The sequence below is a fragment of the Mustelus asterias genome, chromosome 7 (assembly GCF_964213995.1).
Source record: "Mustelus asterias chromosome 7, sMusAst1.hap1.1, whole genome shotgun sequence".
Lineage (NCBI taxonomy): Eukaryota > Metazoa > Chordata > Chondrichthyes > Carcharhiniformes > Triakidae > Mustelus > Mustelus asterias.
In genome coordinates this window covers 121,858,753-121,875,462 of record NC_135807.1, presented here as the reverse complement: position 1 = coordinate 121,875,462, position 16,710 = coordinate 121,858,753, and the positions used below count along the sequence as shown (strand labels likewise).

At 40.2% G+C, this 16,710-nt stretch overlaps 1 protein-coding gene across 3 annotated transcripts in view; it reads right to left on the bottom strand.

Annotated features, from left to right (window-relative positions):
* The window catches only part of LOC144495912 (sperm-associated antigen 1-like), a 122,294-nt gene that overhangs the window by 103,253 nt on the left and 2,331 nt on the right, over positions 1-16,710 (bottom strand). For all 3 annotated transcript variants that reach the window (XM_078216716.1, XM_078216717.1, XM_078216718.1), the window contains 5 exons: positions 14,176-14,316; positions 12,786-12,945; positions 7,912-8,037; positions 6,095-6,165; positions 823-935 (listed from right to left, as the gene is read on the bottom strand). In XM_078216716.1, the coding sequence (XP_078072842.1) occupies positions 823-935; positions 6,095-6,165; positions 7,912-8,037; positions 12,786-12,945; positions 14,176-14,315 (610 nt within the window). In that variant the 5' untranslated portion in view covers position 14,316. The remainder of the gene's footprint in view (positions 1-822; positions 936-6,094; positions 6,166-7,911; positions 8,038-12,785; positions 12,946-14,175; positions 14,317-16,710) is intronic.

Sequence of the window (16,710 nt, the reverse complement as noted above, 5' to 3'; positions counted from 1 at the left end):
TCCCCCCAAAGGAATATACCTCGCCTCGTAATCTTAAGTAAGTATGCGTGAGATAGTAGGAAGCTACTGGTTTTGGTAAATTAAAGCAGGTACTTTCTGCCACTCTCTATCATGGACAACTAACAGGTCTTTATTTTAGAACAGATGACAACCTTATTAAAACAATTAACAAACTGAATAAACTCCCCAATAGAATGTTGTTCCAATTACAAGACTCATTCAGGAATAATGAAATAAATCATTACAGAATATAGTCACTCTCCAATAATATAATACCATGTGTCTGTTGGAAGTATGAACTTTCTTCTGATGCTTCGGGCTGGAATATTTTCTGAGTCGGTTTCTCCTTCTATTTAGATGGTAATTTGATGAAGCTAAATTTTACTGCAGGATTTCATATGAGAGACTGCCACTCCCTCCTTCAGTCTACAGGTGGCAAGGTTGCTCTGTCATCTCCCCTTGTCCGGGTTTAAATACCTAGAATTACTTCACAATATTCCTGTAATCTGAGTGGCTTGAGGCTGTCAAAAACCCTCAAATTTGAATTTAATTGGTTCTGTGTCAATTGGAACTTTGGAATGAAAAAACTATCAACTCTTGCCTTCACAGTGTAATGACAGGTTTCTTGCCTCTCGGTGGTTCTGCATTACCTTCTCCCTCCCATCCTGCAGCATACCTGTGCGTCAAATCTCTTTTCGCCACTCCAGACTCTGTACTGCCTCTCTATATCTCTTTGACGCTGAGGGCAAAGATAAGCAATACAAGATTTTTAACTTCACAGACCAGCAAAAAAATGTTTTTCTGTGGCTGAACCATAATTACCTGTTGTGTCAATTTCCTTCCCTATTGCAGAAAAACTATCATTGACGATAGTTTGGGAATTGGTTTTTTGCTTCCCTTCATCAACTTTGGCACACTCTTTTTCCACATCAAATCTGGAATCAAAATTAAGAGCATTATATATTTTCATTTAGCTTTGGCATAATTTATTCAGAAAACAGAACCGTGTGAGAACCATTTAAAATTCTGCTCGAGAATTATTACTCACTATAATACTTAAGTCAATAATTTACTTTGCCCGATTTCAAAATACACAATGTTGTAAAATTATTGATCGTGTTACAAATGCAAGGTTTTATAAGATTGCAGTGTTTTCAGATTGTCTCTTTAATTTAGGGTAAAATGGAGGCATAGAAGGAGTCACGTGATCTGTCCTGAATTCTGCCTGGGTTCTTTGGATGTTAAAGATTAAAAGGAGCCCCGGTTGTTTCACTGAGAAGGAGGGGCAAGTGCTCATGCCTAGAAACAATGACCAAAGCATCAGTGCTGAAAATGATAGACTACTGGACACAAATTTTCACGAAGTTGTAATCATTCAGGAGCCATTGCAAAATGGCAGCAGGTCAAAGGTATGGGTAGCAAGCCCACACTCTGCACTTCTGAACTGGCTGGTTCCATCATAGGGTATGCATCTCCCTGCACCTGCAATTTTCATAGAGTTGGGACAACTTCTCAAGGACTCATGGCAAGAGACTTGGCATTGTAATTTTAGTAAGAAGTTTGAATCACTTCGAAGCATGCTTGGCTAAGAACCCAGACTCAAAGTTGGGGTGGGGTGGGAGATATTTTGATGATTGGAGAGGAATGTTTACTTTGTTTGACTGACATCTTTAAGTGGTTTTTCTGTGATCTCTTTTGTCAATATCTTAATGTTTATTTGCACAAGAGTGTGAATTGTTCAAAGCCTCTGCTACTAAAACTATAATTGCCTTCTCGGGTTCATTTTTTTTTAACAGGATTGTAAAATAGCTGCTTCCTTTCCACAAGATGATGATTTTTTTTCTTCTGAGCAGTTCCACACATGCCATTGTTACCATATGGCTCACTGGTTATGTACATAATATACTAGGAGGATGGGCCTGGAAGGGCCATGAGTTGGCATGGGGGCTATAAGGAGCCTCGAGGGTTGGGTGTGTTGACATGAGTATACGAGTTGGCATAGAACCGGGTGGGGATGTGAGGGAGTGTGGGGGGATGAGAGCTAGAGGGCCAAACAACCTTTAAGAAAAATCCCAGAGAATTCAGGTGGAGTCTCTAAACAACCCTCCTCAATGAAAACTACACTATTCAGAGGCCTTTCTACCGCGGTGGGTCCACACTATCTGCCTCTGTAGCGAAATTTCCCAGGAAGGTGTTAGGAATGGTAGATTTTGAAAACAGTTATATTTTAAACTGTCTATTTAGTTTCAAGATAGAATGAAGCTGGAAGTTTAAAGGATAGCTAATCAGCATATCTATTTGGATGCAAGATCAACATCATGAATCATGTTGGCCTGGAAATTGGCTTCGAGGGGGGGACAGTGCAAAGGAAGCCACTGTGGGATTGATTTACAAGGTACTCTCTTAAAATATCACTGAATTTCACAATGTCAGTTTACAAGGATGAGTGTGTGTGTGAGAGAGAGAGAGAGAGTGCAGAGAGATAGAGACAGAACAGTCTATGGTTTGCCACAAAAGAACATGGGATTTTCAAACTTGGATCAAAGAGATTGGATTCGTGCAGATTTAACAAAACCGGAAGATTCACCTAGCACTAACTAGAGGAATGATTCTCCAATTTGTCCTTCATCATGAAAATCAGCTCAGGAAATATGAGTGACCTGGCTGAAAAGGGAAACGAAAGCAAATTATCAGAAGCTAAGAATCACATTAGACTGGTTGTGGAAGAACATAGTGTCCACTTAAGAAGCAGAGAAAACTATAAACATGGTGGGGGATTTTTGGTTGTTTTAAATTTAAATGGGGGATCTTTTCTGTAGATTAGATTATAAATTGCTTACTGAAGTTATGTTAATCAATTATGCTTTTAAATTGTGTGTTACAGTAAAAGTCTTAAACTTGAAATCCTGTGCAATTCTTTAGGTTGGTCACGAGGAATTCAACCTTCCTTTTAAAAACCATCATTCTTTATGAGGATCCTAACAATAGTAACTGGTGCAGGCATGTTGGACATACTGGGCCAAGTTGAAGTTATTGTCATCACACAAATAAATGTTCCCTGAAATTACAATGTATATTTTTACATGTTCCTTAGAATATGTTCAATGATATTTGCTGCCAATGTCAATCTTCATTATGGAAGGGTAGAGTGTGGTGGAAATAATTTTTTGAGGTGTGTCTATTTCAATGCCAGGAGTATTGTAGGGAAGGCAGATGAGCTGAAGGCGTGGATAGACACGTGGAAATATGACATTATAGCCATTAGTGAAACTTGGCTACAGGAGGGGCAGGACTGGCAGCTCAATGTTCTAGGGTTCCAATGTTTCAGGCGGGATAGAGGCAGAGGGGTAAAAGGTGGGGGGGTGGCATTGTTGGTCAGGGAAAATGTTACAGCGGTACTCAGGCAGGATAGATTAGGGAGCTTGTCTACAGAGGCCCTATGGGTGGAGCTGAGAAACAGGAAAGGTATGACCACATTAATGGGCTTGTATTATAGACCACCCAATAGTCAGCGAGAACTGGAGGAGCAAATCAGCGGAGAGATAGCTGACAACTGCAAGAAACACAAAGTTGTGATAGTAGGGGATTTTAATTTTCCACATATAGATTGGGACTCGCATACTGTTAAAGGTTTAGACGGGGTAGAGTTTGTAAAATGTGTTCAGGAGAATTTTCTACATCAGTATATAGAGGTGCCAACTAGAGAGGATGCGATATTGGATCTCCTATTGGGAAATGAGTTAGGGCAGGTGATGGATGTGAGTGTGAGGGAACACTTTGGATCCAGTGATCATAATGCCATTAGTTTCAACCTGATCGTGGATAAGGATAGATCTGGTCCTCGGGTTGAAGTTCTGAACTGGAAAAAGGCCAAATTTGATGAAATGAGAAGGGATCTGGGAAGTGTGGATTGGCACAGGCTGTTCTCTGGTAAGGATGTAAATGGAAAGTGGGAGGCCTTCAAAGGAGAAATTTTGAGAGTGCAGAGTTTGTATGTTCCTGTCAGGATTAAAGGCAAAGTAAATAGGAATAAGGAACCTTGGTTCTCGAGGGAGATTCTAACACTGATTAAGAGGAAGAGAGAGTTGTATGAAATGTACAGGCAGCAAGGAACACATCAGATGCTCGAGGAGTATAAGAAGTGCAAGAAGCTACTTAAGAGGGAAATCAGGAGGGCTAAAAGAAGACATGAGGTTGCTTTGGCAGACAGAGTGAAGGAAAATCCAAAGAGCTTCTACAGGTATGTTAGGAGCAAAAGGATAGTGAGGGATAAAATTGGTCCTCTTGAAGACCAGAGTGGTACACTGTGTATGGAATCAAAAGAGATGGGGGAGATACTAAATGGTTTTTTTGCATCCGTATTTACTGAGGAAACGGGCATGGAGTCTACGGAAATAGGGCAAACTGGTAGGGAGGCCATGGAACCTTTACAGATTAAAGGGGAGGAGGTGCTCGCTGTCTTGAGGCAAATCAGAGTGGATAAATCCCCAGGACCGGACAGGGTATTCCCACAGACCTTGAGGGAAGCTAGTGTTGAACTTGCAGGGGCCCTGGCAGACATATTTAAAATGTCAGTATTCACGGGGGAGGTGCCGGATGATTGGAGGGTGGCTCATGTTGTTCCGTTGTTTAAAAAAGGTTCCAAAAGAAATCCGGGAAATTATCGGCCAGTAAGTTTGACGTCGGTAGTGGGCAAGTTATTGGAAGGTGTGATAAGGGATAGGATCTACAAATATTTGGATAGGCAGGGACTTATTAGGGAGAGTCAACATGGCTTTGTGCGTGGTAGGTCATGTTTGACCAATCTATTAGAGTTTTTCGAGGAGGTTACCAGGAAAGTGGATGAAGGGAAGGCGGTGGATGTTGTCTACCTGGATTTCAGCAAGGCCTTTGACAAGGTCCCTCATGGGAGGTTAGTTAGGAAGGTTCAGTCGCTGGGTATACATGGGGAGGTAGTAAATTGGATAAGACACTGGCTCAATGGAAGAAGCCAGAGAGTGGTTGTGGAGGATTGCTTCTCTGAGTGGAGGCCTGTGACTAGTGGTGTGCCGCAGGGATCGGTGTTGGGTCCATTGTTGTTTGTCATCTATATCAATGATCTGGATGATAATGTGGTCAATTGGATCAGCAAGTTTGCTGATGATACAAAGATTGGAGGTGTAGTGGACAGTGAGGAAGGTTTTCAAAGCTTGCAGAGGGATTTGGACCAACTAGAAAAATGGGCTGAAAAATGGCAAATGGAATTTAACGCAGACAAGTGTGAGATATTGCACTTTGGAAGGACAAACCAAAGAAGAACGTACAGGGTAAATGGTAGGACTCTGAAGAGTGCAGTTGAACAGAGGGATCTGGGAATACAGGTACAGAGTTCCCTAAAAGTGACGTCACAGGTGGATAGGGTCGTAAAGAGTGCCTTTGGTACATTGGCCTTTATAAATCGGAGTATCGAGTATAAACGTTGGAGTGTTATGGTAAGGTTATATAAGGCATTGGTGAGGCCGAATTTGGAGTATTGTGTACAGTTTTGGTCACCTAGTTACAGGAAGGATGTAAATAAGGTTGAAAGAGTGCAGAGAAGGTTCACAAGGATGTTGCCGGGACTTGAGAAGCTGAGTTACAGAGAGAGATTGAATAAGTTGGGACTTTATTCCCTGGAGCGTAGAAGATTGAGGGGAGATTTGATAGAGGTGTATAAGATTTTGATGGGTATAGATAGAGTGAATGCAAGCAGGCTTTTTCCGCTGAGGCTAGGGGAGAAAAAAACCAGAGGGCATGGGTTAAGGGTGAAAGGAGAAAAGTTTAGAGGGAATATTAGGGGGAGCTTCTTCACGCAGAGAGTGGTGGGAGTGTGGAATGAGCTGCCGGATAAAGTGGTAAATGCGGGGTCACTTTTAACATTTAAGAAAAACTTGGACGGGTTCATGGATGAGTGGGGTGTGGAGGGATATGGTCCAAGTGCAGGTCAGTGGGACGAGGCATAAAATGGTTCGGCACAGACAAGAAGGGCCAAAAGGCCTGTTTCTGAGCTGTAATTTTCTATGGTTCTATGGTTCATTAAGGCTAGTTATTAAATGGATATTCTAAATGAACATACTTATCCCATTCTCTGTAATCTTTGGGGATAACTCTTTTTTTTTCTGTTGACATTTTTTCATCAAAGCCATTCTGTGAAATAAACAATACAACTATCAAAAATATAAACAAAAAACTATAGTTTTATTAAAGTCCAGCTAAACAATATATAGATGCTTGGGATTGGTAACTGAATGCACTACTAATGCTGGGATATGTGCACTGTCTAGCATGGCCTCTTGGATGGAATATGGGTGGAGAAGAGTGGTGGAGGAAGGAGTTTTTCCTTTGCTCCCTAGCCCAGAGACACAGAACCCAAATACAGTACCCCAGTCCTAACTTAGATCAACTAATATCAGTAGCTCGGAATAAGACCGGGATCTTCCCAATCTCTATGCCTCTCTACTAGATTGTAAAATGTATTTACTCATTTAAGAGAAGCTTCATAAGTACTTTCAAGGGAAAATTTCAATCGGTCATCTACATAGTTCCACATCTACAATGGTTCAATTACTTAGTTAAACCTGGCACTTTTTCTTCTTTCAAGTTAATTCCAACTTGCTACATTATCGTGTTCTTGTGCTGGTTATGGAATTTTCCTCCCTCAAACTAAATGGAAAACTTCCGACATAATATCTCCATGTACAATCTGGATGCATCCAAGAATAATATCCATCAACTTAAGAACTATTTTTGTTTCCTTGTTAATACCTGGAATATATTTCTGATATATGTTTTCCTTCTGAATTGCACAAACAAAACATGAATTAATTCTGAATGTTGATTTTGCAAAATTTTTAACCAACTGAGTTTCTGATAGAATCAAACCAATCAGAATCATTTTCCACACCTTCCCCACGCATGTTTTCTGACAGCGGACGGAATTCACCATTAGCAGTTGACAGGATCTTTCCGTCCTCATAGAATCGCCACTGTGCAGAAGAGGTCATTCGGCCCATCGAGTCTGCACCAACTCTCTGATAGAACATCTTAGCCAGGCCCTCTTCCCCCATCCTATCTGCATAACCCCACACATTTCCCATAGCTAGTCCATCAAACCTAAACATCTTGGGACACTAAGGGGCAATTTAGTATGGCCAATCCACCTAACCTGCACATCCTGCCGACCTCCATGGTGTTTTGCACAGCTCACCCGCTTTGTCGTCAGGGAATCCGCCATGGGGATTTGCCTTCGACAGGAACAGAAGATTCCACTGGCGGGAAGGGCCAGAAAATACCGTGTCCTAAATATACAAAGAGGACTCCAGGAAGACATCAAGTTATTTTATATTTGTATATGTTCTAATCAAATGGTCTATTAGTAGGACTTCTTTTTGCTTGTCCTTGTTTTGGCAGGATGTGAGGTTACTTTCGTGTCATATTTTGTTTGACAATAGCTCCTGTGAAGCACCAGGGATCATTTTACTAAATGGTTTAAGGTACTCTATAATTGCAAGTTGCCGTTGCTTAGCATAATAAACAATAATTTCCACAATGTTATGTATCACTGTAAAGTTATGTTTATATCTTCCTTAGGTCTTCTGTGTAACAAATTGCTCTCCTGTGAACAACAGGAAACAGATGACTTGCTTCCAAGCATTCACAAATATTCTTCTCCCTTATTGCCTGTGGGATAAGAAAGTACGATATCTCTGCATTTCACTGCAGTACGGAGATCAGAATCTTAATGTATGAACAATGAATAAGAGTCGTAAGTAAGTTTGCTGATTATAGAGTGATGTTTATATTAGGTTTAACAAAATAAATCTAGTGAACAGCCTTTTTCAGGGGAAAATGGAGCTAAAAAGGAGATAGAAAGTGAAAAACTTCAACTTTTACCTGATGAGAAAGAACTGACGCATTAACCCTACGAATAGGTGTTCGGTTTTCTGAATTCAAACATTCAACTTCTGGTAGTCTCCACTTTGCTTCATTTTCCTTTTGCTTCATTTCATCCGTCCAACTCTAGCCAAAGAAAGGATAAGAAAAAAAGATTATCTTGCATCAATCAACAGTGGGAAAGAATGCAGAAAAGTTTTGTTTAAAAAAAAAGCAAAATGCCTAAATATGAATGAATACTTTAGTTTCATACAGTTCTTTATATTCACATTACATACTGATATATATCCTGATAAAAACTTCAAAGTAAGTGAAACTATAACTTACCATATTAGATAATTTAATGTTCAAATAAGCAACATCATTGTTGATATTCTGACTTTTAAGATACCCTTGTTTAATAAATGTTATTAATAAATTAAAGCTATAACCAATTTTTACCCACTGAATTCTATTATTTTTCCAATTCCTTTCTGGAGTTTGCCTCTGCCACACAGTTTAGTTACGCAAGATAATGGACTGGACCCTTTCTCTGAAATCTCTGCAATTCTGCCCTACAGTCAGCCAAGAAATTGAAGAGCAGCTTGGGATGACATTCCACAATTTGAATCACAGAAAACTGTGTGCAGAAGAGGCCCTTCAGCCCATCAGGTCTGCACCGACGCATGGAGTGCCCTGGCCTGCCCACCTAATCCCACTTGCCAGCACTTGGCCCATAGCCTTGAATGTTATGGCGTGCCAAGTCCTCATCCAGGTCCTTTTTAAAGGATGTGAGGCACCCGCCTCCACCAGCCTCCCATGCAGTGCATTCCAGACCGTCACCACCCTCTGAATAAAAATGTTTTTTTCTCAAATCCTCCCTAAACCTCCCACCCCTCACTTTTAACTTGTGTCTCCTCGTAACTGACCCTTCAACTAAGGGGAACAGCTGCTTCCGATCCACCCTGTCCAGGCCCCTCATAATCTTGAACACCTCAATCAGGTCCCCCTCAGTCTTCCCTGCTCCAACGAAAACAACCCAAGCCTATCTAACCTCTCTTCATAACTTAAATGTTCTATCCAGGCAGCATCCGGGTAAATCTCCTTTGCACCCCCTCCAGGGCATTCACGTCCTTCCTATAATGTGGCGACCAGAACTGCACACAGTACTCCAGTTCTGGCCTCATCATAGTTCTATACAACTCCATCATGACCTCTCTGCTTTGTAATCTATACCCCGATTGATAAAGGCAAGTGTGCCATATGCCTTTTTCACCACCCTATTTACCGGTCTTTCCGCCTTCAGAAATCTTGCTTCCTTTCCTCAGGGAAGCATCTTGTTTCTTCATGATTACAAGACAGGTATTGAACTCATTATTTGGAGAATCATGCTGTAAACACATCATTTTGTTGCGTAGTGTGTTGATGCTCCAATGACATGAACCACACTATTCTACCTTATTATAGTTTAAGAGTACAAGACAGAAACAAAATTCATAACAGACACAAATAGTATCACACTCACAAACATATCCAAAAACCATGACTCCAGGGAAACTTTAATTATAATGCTACTGGGAAACTCATAAACATATTGCAGCAAGAGGAGTTATGTCCAGGGTATTTTAGAAATTTTATTAATAGTAGGAAACAAACCACAAAAAAAATGTAAAATGAACTAAAGATATCAGAGTTTTACAGTTATGCAAAAGCAAAATACTGCAGATTCTGGAAAGTTGAAATAAAAACAGAAAAAGATGGAAATACTCAACAGGTCTGGCCGCATCTGTGGAGAGAGAAACAAAGTTAATGGTTGGGACTCTTAAAAAGGTTGGGGCTGAGTTTAAACGTAGGCAAATCCACAACTTGACACCACTGGCCACTGCGCCTGGTGCCTGCCACGACCCCAAACCCAAGCCATCTTCAACAAGGGCGGCTCAGGGTCAGATTGGCTGACTGCAGGCAGCATCGGGCAGTCATTTTTGGTAATTAAAACTGGAAATTCCAATCAGACACACAAACAACCGGTGCATCTCCGTCACCTCCCAGACATAACTTCAGCCATTGGCAGACCCGTAGAGGGGTTGCCCATCCAAGATCATGGCCAAGGTTTTTTGAAAAATAAAAATAAACTCATCTTCACTCCTCCCTCTTTCTACGTGCAGATCAATAGCTTCCACCTCAGCCGTTGTGGCTGCCAATCAGAGTGCTGGATGGCCAAAAGGATGAAGGAACAGATTGGACAGTGAGTCCACTCCCTGAGATTAACTAGCAACTGGACTTTATGTAACACACCATGCAGAGTTAGGAGCAACCACTGAACCAGTGGTTGGTTTCTTGACCCTGAATTGAAAATCCCAGCCAATGTTTCGGGTCAATGATGAAAGCATTAATTCTCCTTCTCTCTCCAGAAATTCCACCAGAACAGCCAAGCATTTCCAGATTGACCATTTGATTCATCAAGTTAGTTCCTTCAGCACACCAAACAATGGTGGATGTTTTTTGTTTTTAGAATTCAGATTGTTAATCTATCAGCTATGGATCATAGGTAGCACTCCCAACTCTCAGCCAGAACATTGTGGATTCTAGTCCCACTCCAGGGATATAAGCACAAAATATCAGCTGACAATCTGGACCAGTGTGATTAAAATTTCAAAAGTCAAAACCAGGGACACATTGAAAAGCCTAGGGAAGGCAGGGCTCTGCGATGATGCATATCTTGGGTGACCAATGGCAGGAATCTGGGGGAGTTACATTCAAATGTAGGTGGTTATGTGATAACATCTCCTTGAATATGTCCGACCAGAATTGGCGATCCTAAAGACACGCAATTACTGATTTACTGAAATACAGCAATTTAGACTTTTAGACTTTTGCTTCAATTACATTTTCCAGTGTCCTTCAACAATCAGTTTTTAAAGCTTATAAAGTATTTATTAGTGTCACAAGTAGGCTTACATTAAGACTGCAATGAAGTTACTGTGAAAATCCCCTAGTCATCACAATCTGGCACCTGTTCGAGTACACAGAGGGAGAATTTAGCATGGCCAATACAGCTACGCAGCATATCTTTCGGACTGTGGGAGGAAACCTGAGCACCCGGAGGAAACCCGCGCAGGCACGGGGAGAATGTGCAGACTCCACACAAACAGTCACCCAAGGCTGGAATTGAATCCGGGTCCCTGGCTCTGTGAGGCAGTGGTGCTAACCACTGTGCCGCCCGTAATCATTCTAATCAAGTAAAATCTTTGTGGATATAATGATCACCAGCAAGGCACACTTAGGTGACCTGGTTCCTTAGAACTTCAAGAGATCTATTTGTTCTGTTCCCTTTCTTTTGAACAGAAACCTCTTGGTCAGTAGCACAAAACATTACATCTGCTTCCCCATAGCTGAAGCTTCTTTGTCTCTGCAGCTGTCCTTTTGCTGTGGGATACTGTGAAAAAGTGTTAAAAGCGGCACACCACACCTCATTGGGTTTTTGTTTGAGTTTCTCTCCCAATGACACCTGGGTCATATGGGCATATCTCCAGGCAGAGGTATTTCCAGAATCCTCTACTATACTTTGAGTAAAAGGTACATTTCAAAACATAACCAACTTTCAAAGTTCAGCATACATGACAATTTTAATCAGATTTTTCAATCAGATTTTGTTAATCTTATCATAAGAAGTATAGGCAGCCAATCAGAATACGGTGCACAGATTTGGGGATCTGACTTCAGAAAGAATGTCAAAGCTGCAAAGGGCCGTAGATTAGATTTACTATATTAGATTCACAGATATTTTATTCAGTTGTCCATGGGGCGGCACGGTGACACAGTGGTTAGCACTGCTGACTCACAGGGCCAGGGATCCAGGTTCGATTCCCGGTTTGGGTCACTGTCTGTATGGAGTCTGCACGTTCTCCCCGTGTCTGCGTGGGTTTCCTCCGGGTGCTCCGGTTTCCTCCCACAATCTGAAAGACATGTTGGTTAGGTGCATTAACCCAAACAGGCACCAGAGTGTGGCGACTAGGGGAATTTCATGGTAACTTCATTGCAGTGTTAATGTGCCTTACTTGTGACTAATAAAAAAAACTTACCCTGTGGCAACTATGCTTCTAGAAGTCCTAATAAATAATTATATAAGGACATAAAATAACAGTAGATACGACATTGTGAAATATATTTGCTCATCATGAGTGCCAATTCACATAAATTCAATATAGTACACCGGAAACTCAAGTATAATCATCTCAAACGACACGAATAATTTATTGTTACTTTGTATCAAGGTAGAAAATGCTAGAAAACCTCCAGTTCTGGCAGCATTCGTGGAGAGAGAAACAGAGTTAACGTTCCGAGTCCGTATGACTCTTCTTCAGGAGGAGGTTTTAAGTAACCAGCAAGTTCATTGTGAATCACAAGTTTAGGTATTTATACCTGAATTTTAAGAAGTTGCCTACAACAGAAGTATCTTGATTTTGTCTTCCATGTATAAATAAATCCACAGGTATAAAGTGCGGTGACAGTATACACCACTAAATCGTTCCAAAAACATTTTGTTGATAAAGGAACCTGCTCCACAGTACAGGACATCATTAACTTTGAAAAGAGTAGAGCAGAAGATAAAGTAAATCAGGAGTGATTAGGCGAAATAAAGCCCGAAGATTGTAAGGGTTGGAAGCTAGCAAGGAATTCCACATTTCTGAGGTGTAAGGAGGGATCACACTAAACATGAGTTTTAAACAAGGAGAGAAAATGGTTCTTTGGAAAGCAAGCACAATAAGCAACTGCCTCTATCGTCAGCAAAGCAAACATAGTAAACAACTTCTGTTAAATTCTGGTGACTATTTTTAGTTGCACACCCATCTTCTATGAAATATTCTGTTATTACTCATTTAGACAGTGTATACCTTCATATCGCTGGTAATTTCTTGCCACTCTTCTTTAGTGAAGTTAGCAGCAGTTGCTGGTGGATTGTTTGTTCGAAGGATACGATTTTTAGGATCCAGTTTTTCAATCCTCTTCTCACAAAATGAAATAAGATCAGGATACAATCCCTCTTCGCCAGACCTTGAATATTGTACATAAAGATAGTAATAACAATGATGGCCTGAACAGAAACTGATGGCTTCAAATCATGTTAGCACTTGAGAGACAAAGACAAAAACAAATCACTGATTGTCTCTAGAATTTAAAAAATGGTCCGTGATGACATGGTCTTCTAAATGCCAAGCAATTTAACACTATTTCCTAACAAATTCTATAATCTTATATAATCAAACCTTCTTGATACGCAACAAAATAAGGAAAGTAAGATTACTTCTTCCATGCAAGCCTAAATAAAATAAAATAGCAGGAGAGATATGAATCAGCAGTGGTACTAAGGGAAATGTTAAGGAACCAGTAAAAATTAGCAGCGGCACCAAGGGAAACTCTAAACAGCAAGTAGAATTCAGTAAACAATTGTGAAAATTGCAAAGGTACTATTATATTACAAGTATAAAAAAACAGAATTATGTTTACAACTACTTCCCTCAAAAATAGGAGCCTGACTGGACTTGGACTACTGAGTTGCATTTTTTCTTTCAGTACTCTGCACATCATGATATCAAGTTGTCACATAATTCATAAAAGTAAAATCCTTTAAAACTAAAATTAAAATCTTACTTTCTAACCATGCTCATCCAAAAACTCCATCATTCTAATATTCAAGTCTTAAATACTCATAACTTCCTCCAAATTATGTTCATTATACAAGTGCTACATGCAATGATAAATAATTAACCTAATGTTTTGGGTGCAAACATGCTCTAGTTGCAGAAGAATGCTAGATATTGATACTACTTGAACATTAAAGAGTCACTGGTACTTTTCATGGCCAGCCTAGATCAGAGTGTCAATTTTTCTTCTTAAAGAAAACAGCATTTTGTGTCTGTTGTTCCCAAATGCCATAGGTTCATTGATTTACAATTCGGATGCACTAGACAATAGTTGAAAACATTCAATATTTTCAATACACAAAGCTTTGATTAGATTTAGCATCATATTGCATGGTACATTCAATTTTTTTTGAAGCCAAGAAAACTTAGTAGTTTCACATTGCAGCAGCTTCAGTTAAATTTCTGAAAACTGTGATCACAATACACCATTGTTTTAGAAAAAGATTCTCTTTGGTTTTGTACAAAATACTTGACTAAATTTGCAGAAAATCCTTCCAGATTAGGAAATGCCAATGAATGTCACTGACAACATTGCACATCAAGACAGAGAATGTTGCAGAAGTGAGATATGTGTACGTACCTTAGCACAATCAAAACTTTTTCCAGATACTTCACATCGGTGCATTTTTCCACAAAGCTATAGTCCAGGTGTTCAATTGGAAGATTGTATGTCTTCGTGGTTCCCTGGTTCATCAGTGAACAAGTATGTGCTGTGCTCATGCTGGAAGGAATACTAGAAAATTATTTATCAATCTTTTGTTGCCCTATGAGCACAAAATTTTATTTTTGTGCAATTTATTCAAGGTCTATCTTATGCAAGTACATCTGAGGTTACAAAAAAGTGAACATATGGTTTGCTGAAACTAAATGAGAAGGGCAACATACATAAAATACTTCAGCATAGCACTCAAGTTGAGTCTGAGATTCATTTTTTAACTGCTAAACCTATAGAACAGGGCATCAATATTTTTTCCTTGTGAAGCACTTGTTCAATTTAAAACCTATATATTAATGATAGGAAACTGCTCTGGATGATCAAAGGTTATATATCCTTTTGAAACTTGAGGATTCCAATTTCATGCGACAGTTATCTCTTCTTCCCCTTCAATTTTACACTCGAACTCTCCTATTCTCAGTGACATTCCCAATTACTCCTCTCTCAAATATTTTCTACCTTCAGATGGCGCTGTTCCTACAATGATGGACGCATTATGGTTAAGAATTCATGATAATATGAGAATTCTTGCCATAGTGTGCAATCATGTTGTTGAGCACTTAGGTAGAGTAGCAGGAGAGATATGAATCAGCAGTGGTACTAAGGGAAATGTTAAGGAACCAGTAAAGATTAGCAGCGGCACCAAAGGAAACCATAAAGAGCAAGTAGAAATCAGCAGTGGTACTAAATGGTAAGGAGCCAGTCAAAATCAGCAGTGATACCAAGGGAAACTCGAAAGAGCAAGTAGAATTCAGCAATGGTAAGGAAAACAGCAAGAAATTAGGGGAAGAGTTCAGTCTGGAAATTCATTGATAATAGGGAACAGTGAACACTTTCAAATACATGGGCTGGATAGCTGAACATTGTAGGCCAGATCTGGATTACAGGCCCTGTTTTGAACATTGCAGCTAAAGAACAACTGTCTATGGGCATCTAACCTGCATAATCAGGTATGCAACCATAATATATTCCTTGTGAGACTATTTCAAATACTTTGAAACCCTTAAATTTAAAGTACTAATTGTGGAAACTTCTTCGAATAACAAAATACTAAATATTTTGTACAGTATTATAATAATATTCTTATTTTAGCAAGCTTCACTGACTTTTAGAATTTACTAACCTAAGTTTGGTAAAATTATTACTGATAACGGGTAAAATAAAACATTTACAAGCCATGAACCATACAGCAGTAAAAGTATTATAACCAGTCCCACAAAATATGCCCAAAATTAAGTTATCGTTTCTAGCCTTGATCTAAAGAGACCATTCTAGAACACCCACCCTGCTGTGGCACTACTCATTTTCCTTAAAAAGTAAAGTGAAGTGTACTAAAAGTCATATTCCCTCAGTGTAAATGCAAGGATTACAGCACATAAAAAGAAAAAACAAACCAGGTTACTACTGCACAACCTCATATCATACAACCAACTCAGTGTACTCCCCACTGGGAAGCAGGAGACCCACAAATAATTAAACCACGCCTCCTTTGCTCCACCATCTGAGTACGCCGATGAACAACATAAAAAAAAGCAATATAGACAATCCGGATTTTCGCAATATAACAGGCAATAAATGCCTCTGTGCTCATATATCATACACCCTCGTCAGGATAAAAGAGAATCACAAAATCAGGATTATAATCGCAAGAGAACAAAGTTCAGGATTAATGATGAACTGGAGGATAATATAACCACCCAAGGAGCCTGAAAAGGCCAAAGCCATGACAGGATCATTGAGCAACATCCAGGATCCATCCAGAGCTTCACTATAGCCTCTGCACCTCCGCCATGTAATCATCCCAAAACTCTGGCAAGAAAAGCCTAGGTCCCGGCAGGTGGCAAGATCCCGACACATCCAGCCGCCTCTAAACCTTCTTGACAAACACCGAGGACAAATCAAAGCAAGATCAGTGGCTGGAGTCTTTGACTGACCCCCAAGCCTCAAAGACTGGATACAACGTGCTTCATTGAAGGTGAGACACCTAGTCCTCAAATTGAGATCGTGAAAGCATTGCAACCGATTCTCAATTTGGGCCAGGAATTCATCCCAGTACTCCTTGGGAGACCAGGCGCATGGATACTCCTTCTCCAGCCCCATCTCCTGAGTGAGCCAGGATATACGACACACCATGCAGAATTTCCAAGAACTGAAGGTGAGCCTTTACCAAGGAAACTGCCCTGTAAATTGACAGGATTCTCTTCTCTGCTTCATCCACTCTCTTTAGGATATCTCGCAGTTCATCAATTTGAGCACCAAAAATCTGTGTTGGGAAGCTGAGACCGTCCAAACCTTCACTCATAATGGTGGTCATCACCTTGAAGCAAGTAGCATCACCGAAGTGTAGGCCCGCTCCCCAGTGAAACCGTCACCGTGAACTGAATCTCACCCCGACAGTGT